At 49.4% G+C, this 26,489-nt stretch overlaps 6 protein-coding genes across 6 annotated transcripts; 2 read left to right on the top strand and 4 right to left on the bottom strand.

Moving 5' to 3' along the window:
• Positions 1-8,879: 8,879 nt before the first annotated feature.
• Positions 8,880-11,419, bottom strand: EI90DRAFT_2923766 (uncharacterized protein; the record flags this gene model as incomplete). Its single annotated transcript, XM_039054823.1, is given in 6 exon segments — positions 8,880-9,555; positions 9,608-10,198; positions 10,253-10,412; positions 10,464-10,716; positions 10,728-11,165; positions 11,219-11,419. Coding segments are annotated over 6 exon segments (2,319 nt in total), but the record flags the coding sequence as incomplete, so codon positions are not given.
• Positions 11,420-12,181: 762 nt separating this feature from the next.
• EI90DRAFT_2886493 (MGMT family protein) lies at positions 12,182-14,758 on the bottom strand (the record flags this gene model as incomplete). Its single annotated transcript, XM_039053964.1, has 4 exons — positions 12,182-12,303; positions 12,374-12,451; positions 13,047-13,100; positions 14,683-14,758. Coding segments are annotated over 4 exons (330 nt in total), but the record flags the coding sequence as incomplete, so codon positions are not given.
• A 140-nt stretch (positions 14,759-14,898) lies between these two features.
• On the bottom strand, positions 14,899-16,008 carry EI90DRAFT_3061753 (uncharacterized protein). Its single transcript, XM_039060585.1, has 4 exons — positions 15,874-16,008; positions 15,750-15,809; positions 15,338-15,671; positions 14,899-15,280 (listed from the first exon to the last, which is right to left on the bottom strand). The coding sequence occupies exons 2-4, from the start codon at positions 15,789-15,791 to the stop codon at positions 15,201-15,203; spliced, it is 456 nt and encodes a 151-aa protein (XP_038915073.1). The 5' UTR covers positions 15,792-15,809; positions 15,874-16,008; the 3' UTR covers positions 14,899-15,200.
• A 2,849-nt stretch (positions 16,009-18,857) lies between these two features.
• Positions 18,858-20,460, top strand: EI90DRAFT_3061744 (uncharacterized protein; the record flags this gene model as incomplete). Its single annotated transcript, XM_039060584.1, has 2 exons — positions 18,858-18,994; positions 19,093-20,460. A coding segment is annotated over exon 2 (793 nt), but the record flags the coding sequence as incomplete, so codon positions are not given.
• A 3,389-nt stretch (positions 20,461-23,849) lies between these two features.
• On the top strand, positions 23,850-25,647 carry EI90DRAFT_1339774 (uncharacterized protein). Its single transcript, XM_039051698.1, has 3 exons — positions 23,850-23,948; positions 24,015-24,295; positions 24,364-25,647. The coding sequence occupies exons 2-3, from the start codon at positions 24,211-24,213 to the stop codon at positions 25,440-25,442; spliced, it is 1,164 nt and encodes a 387-aa protein (XP_038915071.1). The 5' UTR covers positions 23,850-23,948; positions 24,015-24,210; the 3' UTR covers positions 25,443-25,647.
• On the bottom strand, positions 25,573-26,276 carry EI90DRAFT_1339487 (ubiquinol-cytochrome-c reductase complex subunit-domain-containing protein). Its single transcript, XM_039051697.1, has 4 exons — positions 26,175-26,276; positions 26,076-26,103; positions 25,843-25,934; positions 25,573-25,754 (listed from the first exon to the last, which is right to left on the bottom strand). Exons 1-4 carry the CDS (start codon positions 26,217-26,219, stop codon positions 25,704-25,706), a joined length of 216 nt encoding a protein of 71 aa, XP_038915070.1. The 5' UTR covers positions 26,220-26,276; the 3' UTR covers positions 25,573-25,703.
• Positions 26,277-26,489: the final 213 nt, after the last annotated feature.

Below are 26,489 nucleotides of genomic sequence, written 5' to 3'. Positions count from 1 at the left end.
CTGTCAGGGCACACACCCTGACTAGCCCGGACCCGGACCCGCATCCGGACCCGCTTCCACCCACTGCGCTTCCCGCATGCGCGCACGCTCCGCACACCGCATGCTCCGGACCCGGTTCCTCCTCCTTCATGTGACTTCCGGGTATCCCCGGAAGTTTTCCTGATATGGTGGCCACTGTGGGAAGATGAGAAGTTAGCTTCCTTCTCATCTTCTTACCCACAGTAGGCAAGTGTACCTACTACTTCTTTATCTTATACATCTTCTTACCCACAGTAGATTGTGCCCTGGATAGGGCTGGCCAGACCTGAGGCTGTGGGCCATAGGGGAGGGTCATGGGGACCCAGGAGTCGTCCCCTGACAGTAACCTCCATAACCTCCGCAACCTCCGAGCTTCGCGGATCGCCTTCGGCACTTTCGCTGCTTGTAATGTATCTTTCACGTTTTCCCCTCATCCCTATTTGGACTGCTGCTTCTTCCCATTCTAGCCAGTTAGTCATCATCCCCACTTCTCCTCGTCCTCCTGCCCCTCTGAGCCTCGTCCTCCCTACCTCCTTTTGGACGTATCACAGGTCCTGCCTTATGACCTTCGGTACTGCTCCGCTTCTGTCTACCCTTTGTTCCCGTTCGGACGTCTTCGTTCCGATTCAGATCCCCCTTTGTCTCCTTGTGCTTTTGCCCCCTCCATTATATATATCGGCGCTTGTACATACTCGTTTGGGGCTCAGTCCGAAATCAACCTGAAATGCCCCCTAGAGACTTCCTGCTCGCCTACTGTGAAATTAAGGACCAAATGGACAAACAGCAATGGCACAGCGCTCCACTTGAGTCGCTGAGGCCAAGGTCCCTCCACGCTAAGTCTCCGATTCCACTCCGGAGTCGTCTGTTTCCGCCCGTTTCTAACAAACACTGGGGGAAGCCTGAGGACGTAGTTTGATGAGTCCTCAAATACCTCCAGTATTTTGTAGGGGCCAATATAAGTTGGCAACAGCTTATGCGCCCTCCCCTTGGGGAGGTTCAGTTCTTTCGTTGAAAGATATGCGTAGTCCCCTTTCTTCAGTTTGGGGGAATCAGGGCACCGATGTCGGTTCGCCTGGATAGCCTGTTCTACACGACTCTTAATAATAGCGTCGTGAGCGGCCTGGATGTTGTCCAGGGCCCGCTGGGCAAAGGATTTTACCCCTGGCAATTCGGATGACAGCAGAGACATGATCATCTGTGGGAGGTATCCGTATACCAACTCAAACAGGGCGAATCCTGTTGATTTATTTGCACTTGAGTTCAATGCGAATTCTACCATGGGTATATGCACGGCCCAATCTCACTGATCGGGTCAGACGAATGACCGAAGGATCTGGACCACCATCTGGATCACTCGTTCTGCTTGGCCATCCCCTTGAGGATGGAACGCGGTAGTTAACTTGAGTTTAACACCCATTAGTCAGTGTAACTCAGTCCAAAATTGAGACGTAAACTTCGTGTCACAGTCTGACACGATGGATGTTGGCATGCTGTGCAAGCGCACAACATGTTGCGGGAACAGATGCACCAGCTCAATAGTCTTGACCTGGGTCGTCACAGGCACTAGGTGAACCTGGCACGTTAGTTGGCACAGAACTACCCAAAGGTAGTTATAACTCAGGCTCATCGGGAATGGTCCGACGAAATCCATGGCAATTGACTCCCAAGGTCTCTCAGGGACCGGGAGCTGGTGAAGCAGTCCCGGATATCTGAGTTTGCTTTTCTTGGTTGTCTGGCACGTCCCACAGGATGTGCAGAATTTCTCGATGTCTTTTGACATCAAAGACCACCAGTAGTGTTTGCGTATGTACTCGAGTGTCTTCTTGACACCAAGGTGACCAAGGATTCGGTGTGCATGCTCGATCGCAATGCCCATAATCCTCTCCCCTTTATGAATAGATTCAGGGAGGACAAGTCGTGGTTCGCCTGAATCATTCAGACGGAAAATTAGGCCATCGACAATCGAGAACTTAGGGAAATCCTCAGGTTTTGCGAGGATCCCTTTCCAAGCAGTGTGCTTGGAGTAGCTGTCTTTCACACTTGCGATGAAAGCCTTGTCCTCTACATGAGGATGTAGTTCTGCCAATGGCAGCAGTACATCTTCGAGGGAAAGCTCCCTCCTCCCTTGACAATCGTCAGGGGGATCGAGCTCGGATGCCTCGAGATCTTGTGGCTCCTGAGCATCTCCGATAGAGTGGGACGCACCCAGGCGTATGCACTGCAGTTTTAACCTGTGCAGGTGTAATAATTCTCGTGCTTCCTCAGCACGCGCCAAGGGCAGGTCGTCGCCCTCTTTATCAATCCGTATATCTGCAGATATGTAATCATCGTAGTGGACATCCTCATCTGACGAGGATTCATAGTATCATGACAGGGCATCAGCCACTTTGTTTGTGTGGCCCTGTACATACATGATGTCACAATTGAAACCGTGAAAGAAATTTTGCCAACAAATGTGACACAGCGCAGTGTGATTCTTCTCTTTGAAGTAATTAAGCGCCTTGTGGTCAGTGACCACAGTGAATTTTCGCCCACCAGTCAGCTCGTCGAGCCATTTGGTGAGCGCTTCCAGAACGCCTAGAGCTTCCAGCTCATAGGCAAAATATGCCCGTTGAGTCAGGGTGAATTTCTTCGACATAAACGCAGCAGGGTTAGAGGTTTGCCATTCCTCACCCTGTGCGAGCACGGCCCCGACACCAGCGGGGCAGGCGTCGGTGATCACCCAGACACGGTACTTATTGAATCTGGTATATCCCAGATTATGGGCTTTAGAATCGGTGTCTTGCATGCGATTACTTTGATTTGCGCGAAACATTTTTCGTGTAGCACACTCCAGCGGAACGGCATATGGTTGGTACATATGGATTGCAACGGCCCAGTGTATGCACTGATGTTGGGCAGGAATTTCGCTAGGTACTCAATGAGACCTAGGAATCGAAGAACCTCGGTGTGGTTCTCTGGCATCCACCAGTTTCTTATTTTGTCTAGTTTGTCGGAATCTGCGTGGATTCCATTTGAGTCCACTTTACACCCCAGTATGTCGAGTACGGGGGCGAATGGCTCAAATTTTCTTGGGCTCACATAGAGCTTCTCGTCCTTTAGATGAGTATATATCCACAAGAATTTTTCGTTGTGTTGCTTCACTGTCGTAGTTCCAGTGAAGATGTTGTCGAACCATACATGGACGGCTCGACTGATTTGGTCCCTTAGGATCCAAGTCAAAATGCACTGGAACGTGGAAGGGCCATTACAGTCCCCTTGTTGCAGCACGTTCGATATGAAAGTACTGTATGGGGTACTCATCCCTGTGTATTGTATGCAGTCTAGTTCAATACGAATCTGTTCGTACGTGTCCATCATATCGATTTTCGATCGATAAGTTACCCGAGCCATACTATCCATGATGAAACACATGTCAGGCATGGGCGTGACATCGAGAATAGAGTTCGCATTGCGATTTCTCGCATCGATTACAGTCCATAAAGAACTGTCCTTCTTTGCAAGACAAGTGGAGCAGCCGTTGCGACTGCCTTGCGTTCCCACCACTTGGCTCGCTCATAACGAGCGATCTTTTCTCGAAGCTGTGGTTCGAGGGCTTGAGGGCATGTAGCCCTTCTTTCCATATATTTTTTATTTGGATCAATCAAGTTGATCCGGTGGTTAACCTCCCTGAACGGGGGTAGGACCTCAGGGGCTGGTGCCATGATGTCCTTGAAACATTCACACCACCAATTCCTGAGTGGCACGAATTCAGGGTCTGTCATTGGCAGCCCTTCTAAATGGGAACAGTTGGGAAGCCTGAGGTCTTTCAACCTCGGGCTTGGCCAGTGATTGGGCCACTGGGATGTATCCGCATTTTTTTGAGCGGACATGGCAAGGACGCATGGCGAAGGGTTTTCAGCCTTTGCCGTATTGCGTCATGCCGTCTGTTTAGATGGCAGTTCGGATCTCGGTGCATGGGGAAGTTTGGGGCGACCACGTGCAGCAGCCCCCATGGAGGTTTTACCCCGTTCCATGAGGACATCAAATGTTTTGATGTCACCCATCTTTATGTGGACGGTGTGAGTTTTGAAATTGAGGGACGCTCCGTTGGCATTCAGCCAAGGAGCTCCGAGAATGGCATCATAGCGGTCAATGTTGATGACGTCAAAATAGTGAGTAGTCGTAACCCTGTGAATGGTTATGGGAGTATTCGTGCCGTACATTATGCACAAACAACTGTTTTTGGTCCCCATCTGGAGAACCAAGGGGTTTGGCAACTCGAGCAGCAGAATGTGTACTGCTCGGACAAAATCTGGAGATAGGGCGTCTGTTTCAGTGCCACTATCGAATAGGACAAAAGCATTTATCCCGGCGATGTTAACCTCGCCGGTGAGCGTCCACCTTAAGTCGGCACTGCGGTTTTCAGGGTATTTACCCGCCTCTCGTGAGATTCTAAACTTTGTGTCAAATATTGGCGGGATTTTCTTCAGAAGCTTGTTAGGCACTGAAGAACCCACCACACTTTGCGTTGATGGATTGTTGGGTGGGGATTTTGGGACTGGTACAACACCATCCCTTTTGTAGGTCTTTACTGCATCGTCGACAAGTTCAGCTACTATCTGCTCATCAGATGGCAGTTTGTCCACTTGCTGAGCAGACGCTAATTTAATGGAGAAGTTTTCGTCCGTGGGATCCACGAATGTCATAGCACCGATGAACATGTTGGCGTCCACCTCTACATACTCCTCCTCTGCCTCAGCGAGGAGGTTGGGGTCGTACAGGTCGTCCACGAGTTTATCGTCGAACGCCTCATCATCAGCCATATAGTCCTGCACCTCTGCAGGATCTTCAACACCTTCTGGTTCTTCTACAGGCTCCGAGTCCTGTAGGTCTCGTTCGTCAGACTTGACCGCTATGTTGTACATGCGCGGTTTGGGCTTGTCGTGATTTGGGCAATCACGTTGATACCCTACTTTCCCGCATTTATAACAACGTGGTTTCCCATCCTTATCCAAGGATGGCATCGATTTCGCCGCTGTAGACGACGTCGACTTCTCTGTTTTTGGAGCCGGCAAATAGCTTGCACGGAAGGTTGAGCATTGTCCACTCTTCAGAGTTGACGTGTTTCCCCCGAATGTGTTTTTGTACACTTTCTTGGCAGACGAGGAATCAGCAGCCTTTTTGGGTGCTGCTGCAGCATTGGTATTATGTTTTTGCGTCGTTTTCGACACGGTTGGCACCTGTGAGTCGTTACGATATGCAGAGATCGCCTTAATAGAATCATACGCGTGGTCCAGGCGGAGCACAGCGGTCCACAATTCGTCTTTCGTTGTGTAGTCCACGGAAATTTCGTGGCACATAACCATCTCCCGACGCATTTCGCCAGGGATGGCGTTCAGGAAACGTTCATTGAACATTGCCTGGTCAGGAGGCGTGATCATCTCCTCAGCTGCACGATACAGCTGGTTATACGTTGTCAGGGGCCGACAACGTGCGCGTTGCCAAATGGGGTTTCGGCACCGGTAATGCGGTGCCGAGAATGGAAAAGAGAATAGTAGCATAAAAAAGTGAAAGGTATCTTACTAGTTTGGGGACGGTAACGTTCCGTTCCCCCGTTCGCCTCAGGCCTCAGATGTCCGTCTAAGTATATGCTTGGATTTGCTGTATATTAACGGGGTAGAAGTAAAGGCTGATCCACCTTTTACAGCTACCCCGAGGGTTTATATACAATCTTATACATTCTCGGCACAAATAAATAGAGAAGCTTCCGCGACACTAAATTAGCGTCGTGACATAATTATTACACAACACAACATCAACTGATGTTGTGGGCGGAATATAGACATGGGCCGGGGCCTCACACTAAGTCTCCAGTTCCCCTCTGGAATCATCTGCCCTTGCCCAGTTCTAACAGTAAGATTGCTGGTTTGTGTTTCCTGCTCCACTTACCCAATCACTCCAGAGCTTTCAATTGTCTGCAGCGCAGTTTGAACTGTCCCTGAACTCTTCCAGTCAACTCTGGCAATTTTAATCAAAGTAAATGCTCCACCTCTTGTTTCGTCTCTCTCTTACTCATTTGAAATGCCATCAGGATGTTGTCGAATCCGATATGAAAGAAATTGTCCAAGAGTGAGTCAATTTAGTGTACTGCAGCCCAATCGCAAATAAATGGTCTTCTGTCAGGGCACACCTGCCTGACCCTGCTCTGCCTGGCCCGGACCCACCCGATCCCATCATCCTCCACCTGGTACCTCTACCCTCTGTCATATCCATACAATCCCGACCTCCACTCCGGGCTCCCGGAACTCCGAACTCCGACTTCTGGAGCCCTACTCCCCCTCCATCACCTTCTCCTTGCCGACTCCCAAGAGGTTATCCCACCCCCAGCTCAGACACCACCTTTGGTCCGACTCCGGAACATTCCGGGTCCGACCCCAACCTTGACACCTTCCAGACGAGCATGCAACACCTATGTTCCCGACTCCGGACCTCTGCTCCGGAATCCTGTTTGTGTCTCTGTCTCCGGAACCTCCGGTCTCAGCTCCGACCTCGGACTTTGACCCCACCTCTGCTTATACCCATTGTATTGGTTAGCTCATTCCATTTAATTACGTTTGCCAATATTCCGGAGTTTAACTTCCGAGTTCGGACTTTCCGGACTTACTCCGGACCTTGCAACTATTGCATTGTCCATTTCAATTCCGCTATTCTCCCTCATTCCTATTTGGGCTGCTGCTTCCTTCTATTCAGTCAGCTAGCCATTCCCAACTCCCATCCTCCTTCCTTCCTCCTTGGGCCTTGGCCCTCCATTCCTCCTTTGGGAAACACCATTGAGTCAAACACTTGACCCTCGGTGTTGTTCCTCTTTCCATCTCCCTTTGTCTCCTTTTGTCCTACCCTTGTTCCTTTTGATTCCGGACCCCTCCTTATATACAATGTACCTAGTAACTTGTAACCTCAGTCCGAAATCGACCTGAATTCCCCCCAAGAGACTTTCCCTCTGCTAGATCCGAAATTAGGGACCCCCAGGACAACCAGCAATGGCACAACGCTCCACCTGAGTCGCTGAGGCCAAGGTCCTTCCACGCTAAGTCTCCGATTCCACTCCGGAGTCGTCCGAATCCGCCCATTCTAACACCCTCCCCCTGCCCTGCTTCCTCCCTTCTCCCCTCTTTCTTCTTCTTCCTTTCTTCTTCCCTTCTTTCTTCTTTCATTACACGGATGACTTTCCTTATATCAATGTACCATTGACCCAACTGCGATGTAACACGCCCAGACCCGGGTGCACCAGGCAACTTCCCGTGCACTGGATGCTCCTAGGATCTCTTGTGGAGATACCTGGATGGGCATGGCTGTGTCTGTAGATGACGTGGCACCTCCCATGTGGCCTCAACTGCATGTATATAAACATAGCCTAAGTGGGAACTGAGAAGTAGCCTTCTTCTCACATTTCCCACTTCAGGCAAGTAGCTTATTTCCCTTTCTATTAATAACAATTCACATTTCCCACTTCAGCCTGAGTGGCCAGGGACATCTGTCTGTATTGGGCCTGCTGCCATGCACGCCTGCATCACACCCTACCGGGCCCTCAGCACCGGGCAATACATCTGGACGCTGTCAGGGCACAGACAGTTATCTGGCTGGCCTGGACCCCTATCTGGATAGGTTGAGTACCCGTAAGTCGATATCTGCATGTGATTTGCTGTAGTTAGAACACAGATTGTATTCAATGCGCTATTTCCACTATCTGTTGGAATACGAGTCACATGATGAAACTGAACCGGAATATCCGGGAATATTCTAGGGGTTACTAGGTGCCTGCGTAAGCGCTGGGCATAGAAGAGCCTAGAATATTGTTGAGAAGTATAAATATGGGTGCTGGAGCGCCATGTGTATTTTAGTTATATTTCTTTCTATATTACATCTGGGTTGCGAGTGAACCGCTGAAGCGGGTTACCATATTTGGAACGCCGCGTTTACAACACTATCGCGTCATCCCTCACCCATTATCGCCCCCTTATCTGCATGATCTATTCCCCTATCTCATGTCGCTTCTCTATCGGCTACCATGTGTTCCCAATGTAGCCGCGCTCTTATGAGTTGCAGAACTCATGTATATAAGGCCTTATCACCAGCTGGGTTGGCCCCCCAGCTTTTACAATGACTAGTTTCCTGGGGAGATCCTTACATGCAAACTGATGTTGTTGCAGGGATAAACCCTTGCACTACAAAACAGTGCTCTTTCATTCTTTCATGTACATACATTGGCGAGTGTAGTTGGGGTAGTCCCGTGACTGCACAGCCACAACTATACAGCACCGTACTACAAGGACCTTTGGTGAGATTGAGAGAGGCAGGCAGGAGATTACTGTCCCCCCTGTGAGCCTGTGTGACATTGGGATAAATTCCCTGTTACAACGTGCAGACTCTGACAGACGCTGTCGACCCCGGGTTGGTCCCTGACATCTTCTAACCATTATTGGCAGCTAAGTTGAAGTTCCAGAAAATAGTTCAAGAGGAGCAAGAAGCAAATTTCATTTCTAGGCTGCACTGTGGCAAATTGATATTCTTCCATGGCCTGTTATCCCCAAAGGTTGGTAGTTTTAATGCTCCTCCTGGCATTAGTCTCATTAAAGATTGAACTTTGAGGTGAGTGATTGGGGAGCTCTCGATCATACATCCCTCCTGGATGGATTGCAATTCTCTGCTTGACCAATGTCTAAATGCCCTCGCTTCACACTGCACACAACTTCTTCAAAATCTTTTGCCATCTGCCCTTGCATATGGTGTCACAGAGTATGGGAATGAGGGAAGCCATCTCAAGGTCAGAACGTAGTGGCTCATATTACTGAGTTAATCCTACAGGACTTGGCCCTTTGCTACATCTCGTAATTGTACATCCAGTCAGCATGTGAATGCCCATCCTTTGAGGGCTCCAGAGGATGCATATGTCCAGTGAGAATATCAAGATCGGTCACTCGAGGTGCAATGCTTGCTAGCAAAACTTCAAACGGCCTCATGATCCCTGGCTTGCTGAGTATGGCATAAGTGTCAGGACCTGTGCCTCGGGCAGAGATCACATAGCGGTTGTAAAGGTCCTTCTCTCGTTGCTTGGTTTCAACCTCCACCCTCAGCTTCTTCAGTTTTTCATCTGGTGGCTGCCATGCTAGCTTCTGTGCTTCGTATTTGAAAAGGTTCTCCAAGGCATCCTCGAGCTCTGTCTTCAGCTTTTGATAGTCGGTGAGCTTAGGGGGGAAGAAATTGATTTCGCCAGCAATACTTTTTCGCTGAGAGTCGGTGTCAAGCTCTATGAGAAGGAGGAGATAAGGGAAATGGTCGTTCTGATGACGGATAATCGCAGTGGGTCGCAGATTTCTTTGGGGATAAACATCCTTGAACGCGACCTGAACAACCAGTGCTGAAAACTGGTCAGGGTCAAAAACAGCTTCTGGCAAGACAGAACCAAAGTAAACAGGGCATAGGAAATCGACCATGCCTTCATTGAAGCAGCATTGCAATATAACCTTCCGGGCCCATAAGTCGGAAAGCAATTTCCTAAAGGGCTCCATCAGCAAACAGGTGAATTAGTATGCAAGAAACTATCCACTTGGTAGGCTCCTCCGGTAAGGGATCTTGTGTGATGGCCCAGTGTGTGAAATTGACATATGCATCCTTGAACGCGGCTTCCATACTGCCACCATCCCACATTAGATCACCAAAGAGTGTTCTAAGAACATCTAACAGCTGAACAGGCTTCAAGAGGTGGTAATACCTTGGTGCTGTATAGTCGCGTGCAACCAGGAGTAGAAAGCGGGCAGCAAGTTCACCCACATGGCCCTTCGCTACCAAACCCTTGGAGCATAGCTTTAGGGCCAATGTTTCCAGAGCCCCATTCCACTTGAGTCCGTGCAATAACGAAGCAGCACCTAACGATAGAATTGGTTCTGATGGCGAATTGGTGTGAAATGCCAGTCCACCAAACGAGAGGCCTGTAAGAAGCCTCATGTGATGGGTGACACTCTGTTCCGCTAGTTTGACTGCCATCATGCTTGACATGACAGGTTCAAGACAAAGCCGCTGGGAAAGAACAGCAAATACGTGGTTAACATCCTCAACATCAAAGGCTCTGCCACCAGTAAGCTTTGAGGCTGCAAATGTCATGTTATCGGAAATTCCTTCATGTACCTGCACATGCCACCTGGCAGATGCGAGTGAGTAGTCACACTGGTGATTAAAAGAAAAGAACACATACAAAGGGCGCCCATACTGGGCAAGATGCTGAATGGTTTCAAAATCGCCCATTTTGACGATTTTCGGGGTATGAGCATTCATGATGGCCAGGTGATCAAACCCAAGGGAAAAGTACATGGAGGGAAGTTTAAGATATGATTCCCTGAGTTCTTCGAGACTCGCTGTATGCAACAGTCAAGCATGGCCAGCTCACTAGTGTACTACAAACTCACCATGTTGATGGGGAGCGAAAAACAACATTGGTGATTCTGTCCCCATGAATACATACCACATTTTTAAAGAAATCTCTTGAACGTTCAGTAAACGTAACATGATCCTAAAAGCTGATTGCAGCTCGTGGGCCTCGTCGAAGTATATCACACATATATCAGAGGTAAGGGTCGCGATAAACACCATGAGAGCCTCTAATGCCTTTTTCATGTGGTTTTCATAATGGACCTGGATTACCTTGGTGATGTCTCCCAGCTTCATGATACGACCATCGCATTTTTCGGATCCACCGAGCGATCTTTGTAGCTGAGCCACTCGTCAGTTGAGCCAGAAAGGACAAGGACAGAAATCTTTACCTCCTTACCCCGTTCAGCCACGGCACTGAAAAACTTGTCACGATAATTTCTTGAGCGGCTCTTCTCCATCTTCTGATGCCAATTTCCGAGAATCTTTTTTGCATCGTGACCCACCTCCTCTTGTATTTCTTTCAGTGCGGATAGCATCATCTCGTAAGCAGCAGCAAGGAAACAGGCAATGCCTGAAAGCGTGTTGATGCACAGATAATTGTCGTCACACCAATGGTTGAAATGCTCAAAGTGCCGGAAACTCCTGAAGTACTCAAATGCAGGCTCGTCCGACAGCGGATAACCCTCATCACGTGGGTTACGAAGACAGATGGGGAGAGTGAAGATATGTGTGCCAACCTGGGACAAATATGATGAATGATTGAAACTGGGATGAGGGGATGTATACACACCTCCGTTAGCATTCGTGATTTACCGGTCCCAGAGCTTTGGATCACCGAGATGGATTTCCCATAAGTGGGCTGTCCACCCCCCATCCTCGCTCTTTTATCAATCTCTTGGAGGTACTGGATAAAGGTACTATGAGCATCTCCGATAAATGGAGAGCGGTATGCCCCAGCAAGCTCTGAATAACAGCCAATGAGAACGATCGAGAAGATTCTCGGACAAGTTGCTCACCGCTTCCGCGCCTGTAGGAATAAAATAAAAAGGTGTAAATATGGCATGAAGTTGACGTTGAAAAAAAAAGGATGATACCTTTGCCTTCTCCTTGTAAAGAAACTGCTCTTTTCCCTTACTATACCACAGATTAATGGCAGTCCAACCCGTTGAACGCTAATAGTTGATACTTACAGTCCGCAATCAAAGATGTCCAATCACTATCCTTGACTGCTCTTCTTATCGCATCCATCCATTTTCGGCGCTCAGCATCGTTGAAGTTATCCACGATCAACAGCGCATCTTCGAGGCTTTGAATCTTCAGGTCTATGCGTCGTGCAAGTGCCGAGAAAACGTTTGCCATGAGATCGGACCATTCATCCTCGTCTGTCTCTGCGAAGGCTAGGCCTATAGCCCAACCCCGGCGATTCATATCGGCCTGAACCACATCTAAAACAGCCTGAGATAGACCCAGTGGCGATCGGCCAGAAGTGGCGGAATGTATTTCAACGTCCATCTGACTGTCTAGGGAGGATCGTTGGTATTTAGAGTGGAACGAGATCGTGCAGGCAGGACTCCAGACTCTTGACATAGAGTTTTATAGATGTTGTGCGCAAGTTTCAGATAGTGTCAACTTCCGATGCAGGTGATTTTTTTATATTGAGGTTTCCTGCCGCTTACATAGATTAGATGACTCATTCAAACTGTTCCCCTCCTTCCTCCTGCATATCCAACAACATCTCCTGCACCTCATCCGGACTCGGAAACCATCCATACCTCGCCAAACTAACCCTAAACGTCCCTCCCACCACTTCATCCACTTCAACATCTTCCTCCACCAGTGCGTCTCGTTGATGAGCGGCTCCATTTGTACCAGGCCCTAGATTACAAACCAAAGTTTCATGTGTGTGTGTGTGTGTCCACAAGGTTGAGGATTGCAACCGACTCACCTCGAGAGGATATTTGTCCTGATGAAGCGATCACTCGATGCCATGGAACGTCCGTTCCCGGACCTAACCATTTCAATGCTAAAGACGGAGCAAGTTAATCAGTCGATCAAAATCGAATCAAATCCCAAAAGGTAATGGTTGTGAACGCTGTGCACGTGTCAGACAGGAGGAACAACAACAACGATACGGAGAGCGTACCCCCAGCAAAGAACACACGGTGCAATGCAAGTGTAACCACACACCCACGTTGATCAGCAGCCGTCAGCTGCCCTCCGATCGATCCCAGCCCGAAAAATGGCAAGTTCGGTGGGCCGGCCAGTCGGTTCCGTTCCGTTTGGCATTGGTCGTGAGTAAAATGTACGTAGGAAATGACCGTGAGAAGTCCAAAACCATGGCAGATCGAGGCAGCCTAATGGATGGTGCCACGAGTTGTGAAGGCCATTACATGCAAGAAACCGGAGTCACAACCACCATCAGTGATCACAGAACCGGGGTGATTTGAGGTGACGTGTGTGAGGGCACTTGCGCAGTAGGAACGCCACGAATAGTTCACAAGCCATTCTTCTCTCGCGTTAGCTCATCCCTTTGAGCGGCATCGGGATTGCGTGCCTCACGCAAGAATTGCAAAACAATGCAAAAGAAAAAATAAATAAATAACGGAGTGTACACTCACCATTTCCTACATGTCTAGCGTGCCTAGGCAACCCCACCAAAAGGGCAATATGACCTAAAACATATCACCACACAAATAAGTTTTCAAAATAGTGCGTGAGGGATATAATAAGAAAACGGAAGCGATCGGCGGTCCCACATGCTTGGGCGTTGGGAACTTGGAAGGGACGTAGTAGCGCCAACCAATCCAAAACAGCTCGCCAGAGCCCCCTAAGGGTCCACTTGGCTCAAACGCCGACGAGCACTTGAGAGATCTAAAATCATCGCTAAACCTATGCTCGCGGAACTGAAATACTAGTTGGGGACGGGACGCCAAGAAACAAAAACAAAAAAGACGACCGGGATTGATAGAAGAAAAAAGAGTGGCCGCAACGTGGTAACTGGAATTATGCTGGAATTCGGGTATATGGAACATGGATGGTTCGGCCATGAGATGGGTCATGAGTAAGAGAGGGGTGTGAGTAACAAGGGCTGTGTGGAAGAGAAGAGGCAACAACTGACAAGCAGGAAGGGACTTGGAACGAACAAAAAACCAAGCACGTTCAATCGAGTTGGAATGGATGGAAAGCTCTAATGTAGTGGGTTTAGGAGACAAGGGAATCGAAGTCCCAATCAAAATTCAGGGTCGATATGATTGAACACGAGAAGAGAGAGGGGATGCGGAAGTGGGGGGGGGGAAGCCAAGCAGCATTCACATAACCACATAGATGCACAGATTAGGCCTAGCTTAGCAGACTATTCCATCAGAAGGTTTGCATGAGCCTGGTGGAAGCGAACTGGGCAGTGAAAATGGAATGGAAGGAGCGGAAGCCGAAACCATGGACCTGACCGGGAAGGGCATGCCGGGTTAAGGGTGAACCGCCGAACCCGTCCTATATTATGTATTAACCGAGAGTGGGAGAACTCGTGTTGAATATTGAAAATGTTTTCGACCTCAAGGAACGGACGTGCTTTTTTGCTGTTGCCTATGCATTGTAATATTGCCATCATCACGGGTTAAAAAAAAAAAAGTTCCCACACAGCCGAACCAATGGGAAACGTAGAATTCCATTTTCCATTTAGATCCCGGATGTTGTTCAACTTTGGATGACTCTTCTCCCTCCCGAAAGCGAAAGCCACCGGCCAAACTAGGAAACCCTGAACCCAACTTGGGCCGAAAATAAATGATTGGGAATTGGGAAATCCCTAAACGGGGCTAAATGTATTTGGTGGATATTCCGCCCGGCGTTTGTTGATTTGTTAAAAACAAAATTTCGCTTTTTCTATCGGGAGAATATGATCCTTCCGGTGGCTCGTGCGTGGGCCGGCCGGCCGGCCATAGTAATCCCGAGAAGCGAATGGCGCGCAAGGAGTAGGATTTGGAATATGAGATGAATAAGCTGTGAATAAGCTCCATATCTTCAACATCTCAATTGAAGCTGACACAGAAACCTCCATGCAAAGCAGTGCATTTGCCCTCGGCGGCATCGCGGAACAGCAATGCGGTGCGCGATTGTGGATATGCGAAAGATCATGGGCCGCGACGTGACGAAGGTGTAAGGGGAGAGGGAAGGGGAAAGATCATCACATGGAAACAGGAGAATGAAGATACTGATAATAGACGGAATGGAAAGGGTAGATGATCTGATGGGACGCACCGTAGGAAGTGACCCTCCCGAAAGGGATCAATCGGACGATACGATACACTTGTGCGTGAAACTCCGCCGAGTCCATAGTAAGTACTAGTAACCGCTATTGTAACCAGACAACTTGAACCGCGGGGGGGGACGCGTTGATGGCACAGCGGCAGCGGCGAAGAGAAAAAGCAAAAAGGGATACAACGAACGCGCGCGAGCGCTTTTATGTAAATAGGTTTATGTAACAGGTGATCGATCGATTTCGGTATGAAGGGTCGGCAACAAAAAAGTATGCGTGGTTTCCAGCAATGTCGTCGTTAAACTAGCGTCTGTAACTACTGCATAAGCGCACATGGCTTTGGGCCTTGGGTTACTGCTGACTGATTGGGAGTGTCAGTACTGTGTAAGCCACCGTCGGTTGTAGCGACTCCCGGAATTTTTTGTTGTCAAGTTGTGTGTAAATCAAAAAAAAAAACAAAACAAAACGGATAGATCTGGATATGGTAGGTGGAACCCCAGGGATCCAAGATTCGATAAGGCTAGTGGTAGTACGTGATACTGGTTTGCAAGTGGCGTTTCCCGATAACGGTACTCGTTGTTATAGCCGCCCCGGGGGCGCCTGGGGATTGATTCCGGTTGGTACATACATTCTATGCAAGTGCCGCAACTAACTCACGATCGAGTTTGTTAAAGGTCGAACGCCCCGCGTCGTCAGGGGTGTTCAGGAAGGGCCCCTCGATTGCATAAGTACTAGTGGTTCTCGTCGCGTCTCGATGCTGTGTATATATTGCACTAGTTTGCGTTAGTGCGTTTCGCTTCCAATTGACGCGCTGGATCCGATAGTTGACTGTAACGTTATTGGCATAGCATTCACATACAAGTTGCATAACGTAAACGGAGTCCGAATTTAAGTTTGATGCTGTTATCCTCATCATGGGAGGGGGGATTGATGCATGATCATCAAGATCATAATCGATCATAGTTTGATACTTTGCACAATCGATCCGTGGCTAAACCGGCGCAACGAGCTGTAAGCATTTAGGAAATAAAAGGAACAGGGACATAGCACAGGGAATTTGGACGTTTACATTATCGTTTGGCGCGTGAAGTACTTTACAGTACATAAGCATGCCTATCGATCAAAATAGCTGTGCAAACACCGGTATAGGGTACATCAAATTCCCCCCTTCCCACAAGGACTACATAGCGAACCTTGCTGATCTCTCCTTAAATGTGGTTCTAGCTGCTCGCGGAGCGAGTAGGTCGTGGCAAGCCACCGGAAGACCAAGACCAGTACTTGCTTCGACAAAATACGTACATATGTTCCAAACACTTGTTCGCGTGCCTAGCTAGTACTGTAGGTCTATTGTTCATTGATCGGTGAACCTGTTCCTTCAGTTACACTAAGCCTTAGTGCAGCGCCATTGAATGATATAACTGACATTTTTAGTTCACAGGAGAGGTGTTGAATGGAGGGGGGGGGTTGTGGCTTCAAACTCGGCTTTCCCAACTCATTCAAATATCGGCACGGGTGGTCAACCCGAGCTTCCGCAAACCTCCCTTAAGCACAGCATACGTAATAAATACGAAATGTCCGAGAACAGTTTGCTGGTTGGTTGGGTTGATGGTGGTGGTTGTGGAGCTGCGATTTTTTGGTGTTGTTGTCCGTGATGTTCCGGAACTCCTAAATAGAAATCTCGCTTGCGCGGAATTATAGTTAATCCCCGTTGGTTAAAATTGTATTACAGGTTCCGCAGCCATGTGACGACAATGGTTCGGAAGTTGTCTATATATGGATTGGGGATCGCTTTAGGTAAAGTGTTGGATTTGTATTAGTCTAAATTTGGGGGGCCGATGTTTTTTTTGCTTTCCGGAGCCGATGCGTGGGAAATGTACACACATGTTGAATTGTTGTGTATATGTAATCAGTAAGTATTCAACGGGGAATGCCTTCCTTGTCCAAGTACGGGTACGTATTTCCCCTTTGACCCACTTTCCTTGGTTGCGTTGTCGTTTGTTGCCGTCGTCAAGTTAATATGGTGACAACGGCTCGGAAGTACAAAAGTAGGTTGCGCAAATGGATGACCCGAAGAATCGGATTTCCATAAGAGGAAAGTGTGATTTATAGTGGCGCTAGCTTGGACATGTGTGTGTTAGGATATGTGCGAGCGGATGTGACGGGTGTGTAACAAGGCATGGGGGATTGACATAATGCATTAGGATTGGGGGGGGGAATGATGTTTTGTTCTCGGAGTTTTGAAAGAACATCGCATTGGGTTGTAGTTCCTGTTTTAGGAAATTGAGCGACCACGATGGAGCCCAAGGGAAAGCAGCCACGGAGTTGGAAGAAACACGGTCTTTGCGCTATTAAAAATCTGTTTTCGCTCTTGGGAGTTCTCAGAGTGCCTAGCTATTTATCGAACGTACTGGGGAAGACCGACTTGCGAGGGTGAAACCTCGCAAGTTGACAAGACCCAATGAATTCGGGCTTAGGAGGACGAACGTTAGAGCTGGACCCGGGGTACCCGGGTGGAAGACAAACATTCGGAGAAAGGAGTGGTGGGGGGGGACGGGAAGGAGGGGATCATTCTTTAACCTTGCTCCCATCGGCCTTTGATTCTTTTAGTTGCGATCATCACCATAGTTGGCTTGATCTCCTCTCGCCGCTGGCCTGATTCCGTCTTCAGGATCACCTGTTCGATCACGGATCTCCTGAGAGAAAAAGCGATTATATGACCAAGGCTCTTAAGCGCTCATGTTTGTGTGAGATGGAGGTTGTGTGTGTGTGTGTGTGTGTATATGGGGGCCAGGAGCGTGGGCAACTCGGAAGGAGGAGTAATAAATGGAAGGAGGTTGTCAGGAAATTTTATTCAAAAAGGACAATACATATATCATTCCGTATCATCTAATGGAATGATAATTCAGTGTTTCCTCCATACCGCCCGAATCACTCACACACACATACATACACACGCTCAACCAATAGCAAACGGCCTTGGAGCCGAATATTCCTTTTTTGCCTTTAGGCCTTCTTTTTCCTATTAGTATTACCACCCTTGGTCCTTTTTTTTTTTCTTTCTCCAAACCCTTCCTCCTCTCTCCGCTCTCTTGCCATCCCTCCCCATCCCAGCTTGTGTGGTTTCTCCAACTACCACCGGCGGCCAAATTTTCCCAGTATGCACAAAACTACTTCTCTTACTTCCGTTCCTTCGGAAAAGTTTAACCACCCACCTACTTAGAGTGCTTGCTCAGCCTTGTTTCCTCTGTAATTTTTCGACGGCGGCGAGGGAACGACATAAGGGAACCTTTGGGTTAGTGTTAGTGACTTTCTGGACTACGGGGAACTTTGGCCTCTCATTCGCTCGCTCGCTCGCAAGTCAAGAACACGTCCGAAGCGTGGAATCTGACCTTCCGGCGAGGTCAGTAATCAAACCATCGGCATTGACGCCGGCATTTCGATTTCTGATGTTCTTCCTTAACATTTCATAGAACTTACATCTACACAAGACGACGAGGAGCCAGCATTTTTTTTGGTGTTTAATTCAAACAACAAAGATCTACCCGGCTGGTAGGTGCTGCTGCACAGTAACTAGCTTTTGAGCGACGACTGAGGTTCGCAGGTGAATAATCAAGTGAGTCAAGAGTGTTGCAAATAAATCCCCCTCCCTTTCCCCTCTCGCAATCAATCTCTCCGCTTTCCCTTGCTTTCGCCTTTCTTCACGTCGTCAGCGAGGGCGGCTGCGGCGGCTGCAGTGGTGGTGGTGGTGGTGGTGGTGGCGGCAGCCGTCCAACTTGTTATTCTTCACTCCCCCCCCCTTCACTTCGTCTTCATCATCCCTCCTCCTCACGCTCGTGAACCGATGTGCGATGCACTACTTCAATCGTAATCATTTATAATCCAACAGCGCCGCATCATCTCCTTCCCAACCAACGTCATAATACATTCAGAGCGGCGTTCAGTATCGCCCCTTCCCCCTCCTCGCTCCCTCGCTCGCTTCCCCCCCCTCCCCTCCCCATCATCCTCCATCACACCGCCACGTTCACGTTTGATATATTTGTCGACCAAGGAACCCGTATACTCAATAATAATCTTCTCCCCTCCCCTCCCCCTCTCCCCATTATAGCACCGAGCGCCGCCAGTACTGCCGCCCGCTCGCGAATTTAATATTAGCCGATTGACGGTTCCCCTTTTGTTTCCACCTAACTGAGCGAGGGGGTTGGTTGGTTGTGGTTGTTGGAATTCCTTTTCGGATATCGATTTCGGTTGCGCGGACGGCCGGACGGACGTAAAGCGGTTTCAGCGGAAATCGGAATCGGGGAATCGGGTGGAAGGGTAAGTAACGTATAAATTGTCTTTTCCTTGACCTTCCCCGCCCCTTTCTCTCTCATTCTCACTCCCTTTCGCCTACGTTTGGTAATATTTTGGAATAGAATACGAACGGACGGACGGACGACGGTGGTTATAAAACCCCTTTTTTGTGAACGACCATAAGCATACGGGGAGGGAGGGGAAAAGATCTCGTTAAACTGTTAACCGGGTTGTTGGTTTTACATCCCATTAGTTACTATTCCAGCAGAAGAAGGGGAGAAAGTTTCGAAGGAAATACGATGGATTCACCGAGAAGTTCAGCGAGCGCCTCACCTACGTCTTCTTCCATACCTGGACCTCAGCTTCATTCACATTCCCATTCTCATTCCCAGCACTCACGCTCTAGCACTTCCCAACATACTTCTCATAATTCTCATAATCATTCATCATCATCACACTTGAAGCAGCATCATCATCCTCAACAACAGGACCAAGACCAACAGCAGCAGCAGCAGCAGCAACACAGCGGTGGTCATCCATCGCATTCATCATACCCGGTCACTCATCAATACACCGCCGCCAGTGCTAGTAGTACTGCTGCCCATTTAGCACCTCCTCCAGCGAACACTACCCATTCATCACAGCAGCAAGTACAATTACCGTCCCTGGTGCCACCTCCCCACTCCTCTACCTCATCTTCTTCCAACTATCAAGAACAGATACTGCAACAACAACAACAACAACAACAATTGCAGCATCGTCGTCAGCGCCAACATCAACATCCTCCTGCGCCACCTATATCATGTATAGATGGACAGCGTACACCTACACCCTCTTCTTCCACTATTCCACCCCCGCGTCCTGGAAGTGGTGGTGGTAGGACTGGTTTGGACAGTTTGGATAGTGAGATCGTTACGCTTCATTCGGGGAGTGGTGGGAAAGGTGGAAGGGAAGGAGCGAATGGGAAGGTTGGTGGGAAGAGAGGGGCAGGAGGTGGTGGTGGTGGTGGTGGTGGTGGTGGTGGTGGTGGATCGGGGTCTCGGTCGGGGTCAGGGTCGGAAGGACAGTCTGGGGAAGGTGAGCACCCTTTAATTTGATTCTCCCGGATATCTTTCTTTTCTTTCTGGTTCACCGATGGGATTGATTGATCGGGGTGTTTGAGAGAGTCATAACCTCCGCTTCCCGATTTCTTTTATTCTGTTTTTCTTTTTTCCCACTCCCTCCGTCTTCATCTTCCGCTGGGTGGGGGCAGCCAGCTGTTGCCCCAGGTACCTCCCCGCTCGACCTGACAATGTTCTTTCTTTCTGTTTTGCTTTGGTGGGTGGCGGCCGGGGGAATGCCAATTTTGGATCTCGGGTCTAGAATTCGTTGATTCCGGCACTTAGCACCCTCAATTTTCTGACCGATGACCGCCTTCATCACTCTTCCTTTCTCCTCTTTATAACAACAATGTGTTGAGGGATCGTAACTGATTACTTTTCTCCCCCCCCTCTTGTTCCCTTTTTTTTTTTTTTTTTTTGTTTACCCACCCGCGCGTTCGATATACCATTTCCTAAACGCGGAACGGGTATGGTGGATGGATTCATCAGAGAAAGGATTCGCGTCGTCGAATGCAGGTCCCTCCGCTAACTCCAACAACCACAACCATAATAATAACAACGCTAACTCGAATAATACGAACGCGAACGCGAACATCTCAGGGACGGGGATGACGAAGGAACGAAGAATAAGGCTAGCGGGGATCCGGAGTCGAGTGGGGGCATGGGTGGCGTTCCGCCTCCTAAGAGACATAAGACTTCGAAGGCTTGTTTGGCTTGCAGGCAGGTTAGTCATTCATTTTTCCGCGTTTTTCTTCTGTGGTGTGGAAGTGCAAACATGAAACCGTGTGGCTGACGAAACCTTTCCTTTCTCTGCTTTCCCGATTTTCATTTTCATGTTCCTTCATTATCCTACGGGTTCTTTCTTGATATGGTCCCGGACTGAATGTCGACTTGGACTCGACCTTGACTTTGACCTTGGGCTTTGGTCTTGACTTCGATTCCGGGCCGTGGGATGGAACGTAACGCTCGTGCATGAATCTTTTGGGCCATCGTTCATTCTCCGATCTCGGTTGTTGATTCTCGAACTTCAATCTGCTCATGGGTTCTTCGGTCGGTCGGCGGGCGTTGACTGTTACTCCCCTTGCTGATCATTTCATCATTCCTTCTTTCCCCTGGGCACACACACGGTCATGACGACTAATCATCCTTGGGACTCATCCCTCGGTGCGTGTATTCCATGGACTGGGAAATGAAATGTCCTCCCCCTCGGTCTTGATGGTCCGTGTTCATTTAACGTTGAACGACAAACGGCCCCTTTCTCTCCATCATTTCTTCATGTGATTCCGGAACGGCTTTTACCTTGTCTCACCCATGTTTCATTTGGTGTGTCTTCCCCGTTTCCGCCGCCATTTATTATTCCGTTCCATTTTTAGCAAAAATCCCGCTGCGATCCCGATACGACGGAGAATGGATTACCGGCCTGTAGAAGATGCCTCCATTTCCACATGGTTTGTTCTTTGACGGACCCTTCAGCTCCGCCTGTCACGAGTGTGAATTCTTCAGGGAGTGGGGCTCAGCCAAAGACGAGGCCGTATCCTGCTAGGCAGAGGGTCTCCAAGCCAAAGAAAGGGGCCACTGCTGCTACGACTGCTGGTGGTGGTTCCTCTGCAGGAGCAAGTGATGAAACAGGAAGGAATGGGGCATTGGAGTGGAAGGCCGTCTCCCGAGCCGGGTGTGATGGCGAGTACGAATGGAAATGGAAGCTTTGGGGATGAAAGAATGATGACTGATGGGGGGAATTCACATCATGAGATGGAAGATGGACCTGATCTTCAGGAGTTGTATGTTTCTGGGCGCCATGGACAGGGATTGCATTTTCAACATCCTCATCACGGAGCCGGAGGAGGATTACCATATCCTCCTTTAACGCCTCCGACTACTTCCGCTCCAAGCTCGAGATTTAAACTTCCGAGCGTGCTGTCTCCGTTCTCCAATAATCTGTCCTTGCCTCCTCCTGCTGGCTCTCCGCCTTCACATCGCCGTCATCATGCGGGAATTAGGGGAGAAAGGGGAGATAGAGGCATTCCGCCTTCACCGCCCCCTACGTCGCTTCCACCGATTCAATCGCCTCCTATTTCGTCCGCTTTGAAGACTGAATCTCCGCCTTCATCGTATCGCGGAACGCCTCAGGGGATTGAGGCTCATCAGACTCGCCCTTCGCTGATCCAAGGACACCAGCGACGGCATCCTCAGCAGTACCCTTCACATGGTGGAAATCCGAGTGGGGGTTGGGTACTACATCATCGTCGAATTCACTCTCTTCCGGAGGGGCATTATTGGTGTTGGTGACGCTGAAGTAGGGAGAGGCGAAAGAGGTGGTGCCAATGATTCGTTGTATAGTGAGGATCCAGGTTCTCCGCACGGGGCTCGTATAGTGCCTCTTCCCCCACCGTTATCTCTGGGAAGCGGTGTGCGTGAGAGAGCGATGGGCCTAGTGGCGCTGCCCATGAAGGTGTTGATTGGAGAGGGAATGGAGGGTTGAGGGGTGGGGGAGAGGAAGATGGGTATGGGAGAACTGTACCTCTGCCGACGAGTTCTGTTAGGACTGGAAGTGGTGAGAGTGACGAAAGGGACAGTAGAGATGGTATCATCACCATTATCGGAGAACTGAGAGGTATTTTGGTCCAGGCCGTGGTCCAGGGAGCGGTGGCCCTTCACCCCGTCCTAGTGACGGCGTTCGACTTACGCCCAGCAGTGCAGTTGGGAGTCGGAGAGCCAGTGCGACTGGAGCTAGTGGCATGCACCTCGATCATGTTCCCGCTTCTGTGAGGAAGATGCCTTCATCGGCTTCGATTTCGGCATATGATCGCGATGTCGAATTTCCCGACCCTGCCTCTGTTCCTAGAGAGCGAGGGGGAGATCTGCTTTTGGACCTGGCCACACCCGTCTGCCCTCCATCACGGCAGGGGCAGGAGTATTCTACCTGAACAACATCATCATCACCCACATCACTCACCTCGTTCTAGTGCTCATCATCAGTATCAACGGCATCGATCTCACGATCCTGTGAGTGCGTATTGGGAAAGGAGTTTTTTCGTTTGTGAAGAATTTGGTTAAGCCTGACACCAATAAGGCATCGCGAGACGGCAAAGAGGATGGTAATGATGATGTTCGGGATGTGGACGATGATAGAGATGAGCTTGTCAAGAGGGCGTGGTGAGCGTCGAGGAAGGGAGAGAATTGGAGAATATGTGAGTTGATCTATCCCGCTCCATTTCGCCTCAGAGTGACTCAGGATTATGTCTCATTCTAATTAGTTGGAACAATCACCTCTCCCCTTGGGTATCTCAAGATCCGCCTACGGCTTTCTTCACTCAACCTTCGGCGTCCGACACCGCATTCTCGCAAGTCATTCGGCTATACCTTGCTGCGGAGCACCTTCGGATTCTGTCCCCAAGCTCTACTGCTGCCCCTTTCCCGGGTGATCGAGGTCGTAAAGAAATCCTGCAATCGCTTGAAGCCGAGGTGCAAAGACACCTTTTCCACGTTGTCCTTGGTGGTTCAATGGACCCTTCGGCCATAAAGGCACTTCATGCCTTGTCTCTCTTTGCTGATGCGCTTTCTGTGCCCTCTTCGATGGCGGTGTGACAGGCAGAAGCAAAGTGTATGACGGGGAGATACTTATGTCGAGTGCGATGAGAATGGCGAGTTCGTTGCGTTTAGAAGCGGACTTTGAAGCTGCGGTTATGTATGCTGAGGGGAGGACACGTTTAGAGGAGCGAGAGACCTTCCAGGGAAGTCAAGGGAGGAGACACTTGAACGGAGCAGACTGGTGAGGCTTTCGTGTTCCTTTCTTACTCACGAGGCATGGAACTCATGTGGTTGGACATCTGCTTTCCGCTTTATTAGCTTTGCAATCTGCTCATTTCGGATGTCATGTGAGTTTCCTGACCCCCTCATCCACCCCAGGTCCCATCGCTGACTCCCCACATTTTCTTCTCTAGCCTGCAGATTGGAAAGGGACGTGTACCGGTGACCAGAGTGCCTCTTCGGCAAGCAGAGACGATCTTCGGGAACCCTGCCCAACTTGTCACTCGCCGTGGTGGTGGTTCAGATGCTCGCCTCGTACTTCAATGCAAGCTTCTCGATGCTACACTTCAAGCATTGAAGGTGTGCGTCTCCGAGCATGATCTTCATGAAATGGGTGTGGAACGGTGGGCGGACACAGTAGACGATGGGCTCCGCAAACTCGACTGGTGGCATGGCGCCTTCGCTCCCATTGCTGGTATGTATTCGCTGGGAACTTGTTCGCCCTTACCCTAGCATATTCTCATCCTCTTTTATCTCTCATAGCTTTGAGTGAGCCTGAAGAGGCGCTACAAATGACGATCATCAGACTCCAGTATCACTTCTGCCGGATTACAATTTTGATCAGGAGTTTCCTTCTCTTGAGAAAGTGCTGGTTGGATTGGAGCGAGCAGCCTGTGCGTGAACCATATGACGAGTCGCGCTTTAGCAGGTTCGCAGCGGCCGCAAGCATGATATCTGGTAAATGGGTTGCACAGCTCGCCGGGGCAGGCGAGGCTCTGCTTATCGAGGCTCTATCCCTTCGTCGTCCCACGTATGGGAAAAAGCAGCCCTGGTCTGGCATGTCATCCGTCAATCCTCCGCCGCCCTTGGCTTTCGCTCCGGATTGCATGTGTTGGATGGTGATGTTTGCACCCGTGTTGCAGATCAAGACGAACATCATATATATGAGTGTTCTTGATCGGCCCGTCCAAAACGCTCAAGCGAGGCGCGGTTTACTGAGCAAGATTTTGGATACTTTGCGCGAGGCCGTTCCGGTTTGGGTCGCGGGTGAGGAAGATGGGAACCCCACTGTGGAGCCCCCCAGCACGCTTCCCGCTCGTTGCATGGATGCATTGACAGCTCTTATCAAACTTTGGGACATCCGAACTGAGGAATGCAAGGGCCGCGAGATGCGGAAGGCTGCGAATAAGTCTAACGCTCAAGCCAAGAGCCTATCTTCGAAGGACGCCGCTCAACGATATCCGGGTTCTAGTTCTCGGGGTCACGTACTCAACTTGGATCAGGTGGATGATGAACGAGATGAACTGGAATCGGACACGGAAGACCCGCCTGCCCATAGCGCGACGGGACGCCTCAGTCTCACAACTCACGGTGGATCACCCTCACTCCGTATTAATGACAGCGGGAACCCCTCACAACCGCCAACGTCCTCTGCAAGCTCAACAGCCGTTGCCAATGATACTTCAGAACCACTGGATCTTAATGCCTTTACTGGCTTTGATTTGAGCGTGTTCGAAAATGCGCCATCTTTCCTTGACTCGCAAATGCTATCTGATCCCAACTTTGCCGTTGTGTTGGACCCACAATATATGGGACAAACGACCCCATCTTTTGGATATTGAACATTTTGATTGTGTTGCGATCGATTCAGTCTCGGCCTCTTCCATCAACCTGTTGTTTCATGAAAGACTCCTACGTGTAGTAACCGCTAGTTATGTTGGCCTCCGGTGTATCCTCACCTCTGTTGAGTCTTTTTGTTTCTTCTTTCTTGGAAACCTTAGAGGAACGTGTGATGTCACAACTTCTGTTGCTACAGCCCTGTATATAGCGTAATAATGATATCTTTATATTGCAGAAATTTATTGTGAAAAGTCTGGCTAGGACTAGAATGGCTTGTCTGAAGCAGGAGTGTCATCGATAAAGTACGACCGGACCTGTGAGAGAATGAATGAGAATGGATGATCCGGATAGCAATGGAGAGGCGGGGAGAGATTGTGTGTTGAAAAAAATGGTAAGACGTACGATTGGGATGTTATCGAGTACGTCCATCCTGAATTTGGGAACGTCGGACATGAAGTAGGAGACAGCAAACGCAGCTCCGAAGCCCCAGATCCCTGGAAGTGGCATGAAACCATGGAACGGAATCGTCGTACACCGTTTGAATATCAACCACCACAAGTGCCAGCGAGAGGAGAGTGTCAGTTGGAAGCAAAAAGAGTGGTAATGGATAAAAAAGCCCGGGGGAAATACCATACCGAGCGAGGGAACCCAATGCCTGATAGCCTATGTTGTATGTAGTACAGTATTTCAGCATATTGCAGGACAACATGGAGAGGGTTTGTTATACTGCTTACTCCTGGTAAGGGGCCAGCGCGAGGGATCAAAGAGAATCTAGCCATTGTTTCGAACAGTACGTGGGTTGGGTCGGTGGGAAAAAAAATAGTGACAATTTGCACGTGACGAGTTTTGTTGGGTGCCGCTGTTCGTTGGCAGGTGGCGACATGGCCGCTAACACATCATCCTCGAAAGGGCATATTTACTAATCAGTTGGGGGACTATGGACTGCTAGCTGCACGTACCACATGGAAGCACAATGAGGCAATAAGCACCCACTTACATGTTCTGAACTTCAACGCTTTAGCTCTTCCTCAGACATACTTGCCTCAATC

The sequence above is a fragment of the Cantharellus anzutake genome, assembly GCF_015039405.1.
Source record: "Cantharellus anzutake strain C23 chromosome Unknown EI90scaffold_30, whole genome shotgun sequence".
NCBI lineage: Eukaryota > Fungi > Basidiomycota > Agaricomycetes > Cantharellales > Hydnaceae > Cantharellus > Cantharellus anzutake.
Note: the sequence above shows the minus strand (reverse complement) of the source record. Positions and strands in the feature narration are given on the sequence as shown.

Bases quoted from the DNA above. Each gene is read 5' to 3' on its own strand.
- EI90DRAFT_3061753 (XM_039060585.1), bottom strand. From the start codon at position 15,791: ATGCTTATGTACTGTAAAGTACTTCACGCGCCAAACGATAAT. The intron at 15,672-15,749 runs GTAAACGTCCAA...GCGCCGGTTTAG, and splicing joins TTCACGCGCCAAACGATAAT to CCACGGATCGATTGTGCAAA. The intron at 15,281-15,337 runs GTGAGTTAGTTG...ATCAATCCCCAG, and splicing joins GACCTTTAACAAACTCGATC to GCGCCCCCGGGGCGGCTATA.
- EI90DRAFT_1339774 (XM_039051698.1), top strand. From the start codon at position 24,211: ATGGGTGTGGAACGGTGGGCGGACACAGTAGACGATGGGCTCCGCAAA. The intron at 24,296-24,363 runs GTATGTATTCGC...TATCTCTCATAG, and splicing joins CGCCTTCGCTCCCATTGCTG to CTTTGAGTGAGCCTGAAGAG.
- EI90DRAFT_1339487 (XM_039051697.1), bottom strand. From the start codon at position 26,219: ATGGCTAGATTCTCTTTGATCCCTCGCGCTGGCCCCTTACCAGGA. The intron at 26,104-26,174 runs GTAAGCAGTATA...CATACAACATAG, and splicing joins GCGCTGGCCCCTTACCAGGA to GCTATCAGGCATTGGGTTCC. The intron at 25,935-26,075 runs GTATGGTATTTC...TGCCACTTCCAG, and splicing joins GCATTGGGTTCCCTCGCTCG to GGATCTGGGGCTTCGGAGCT.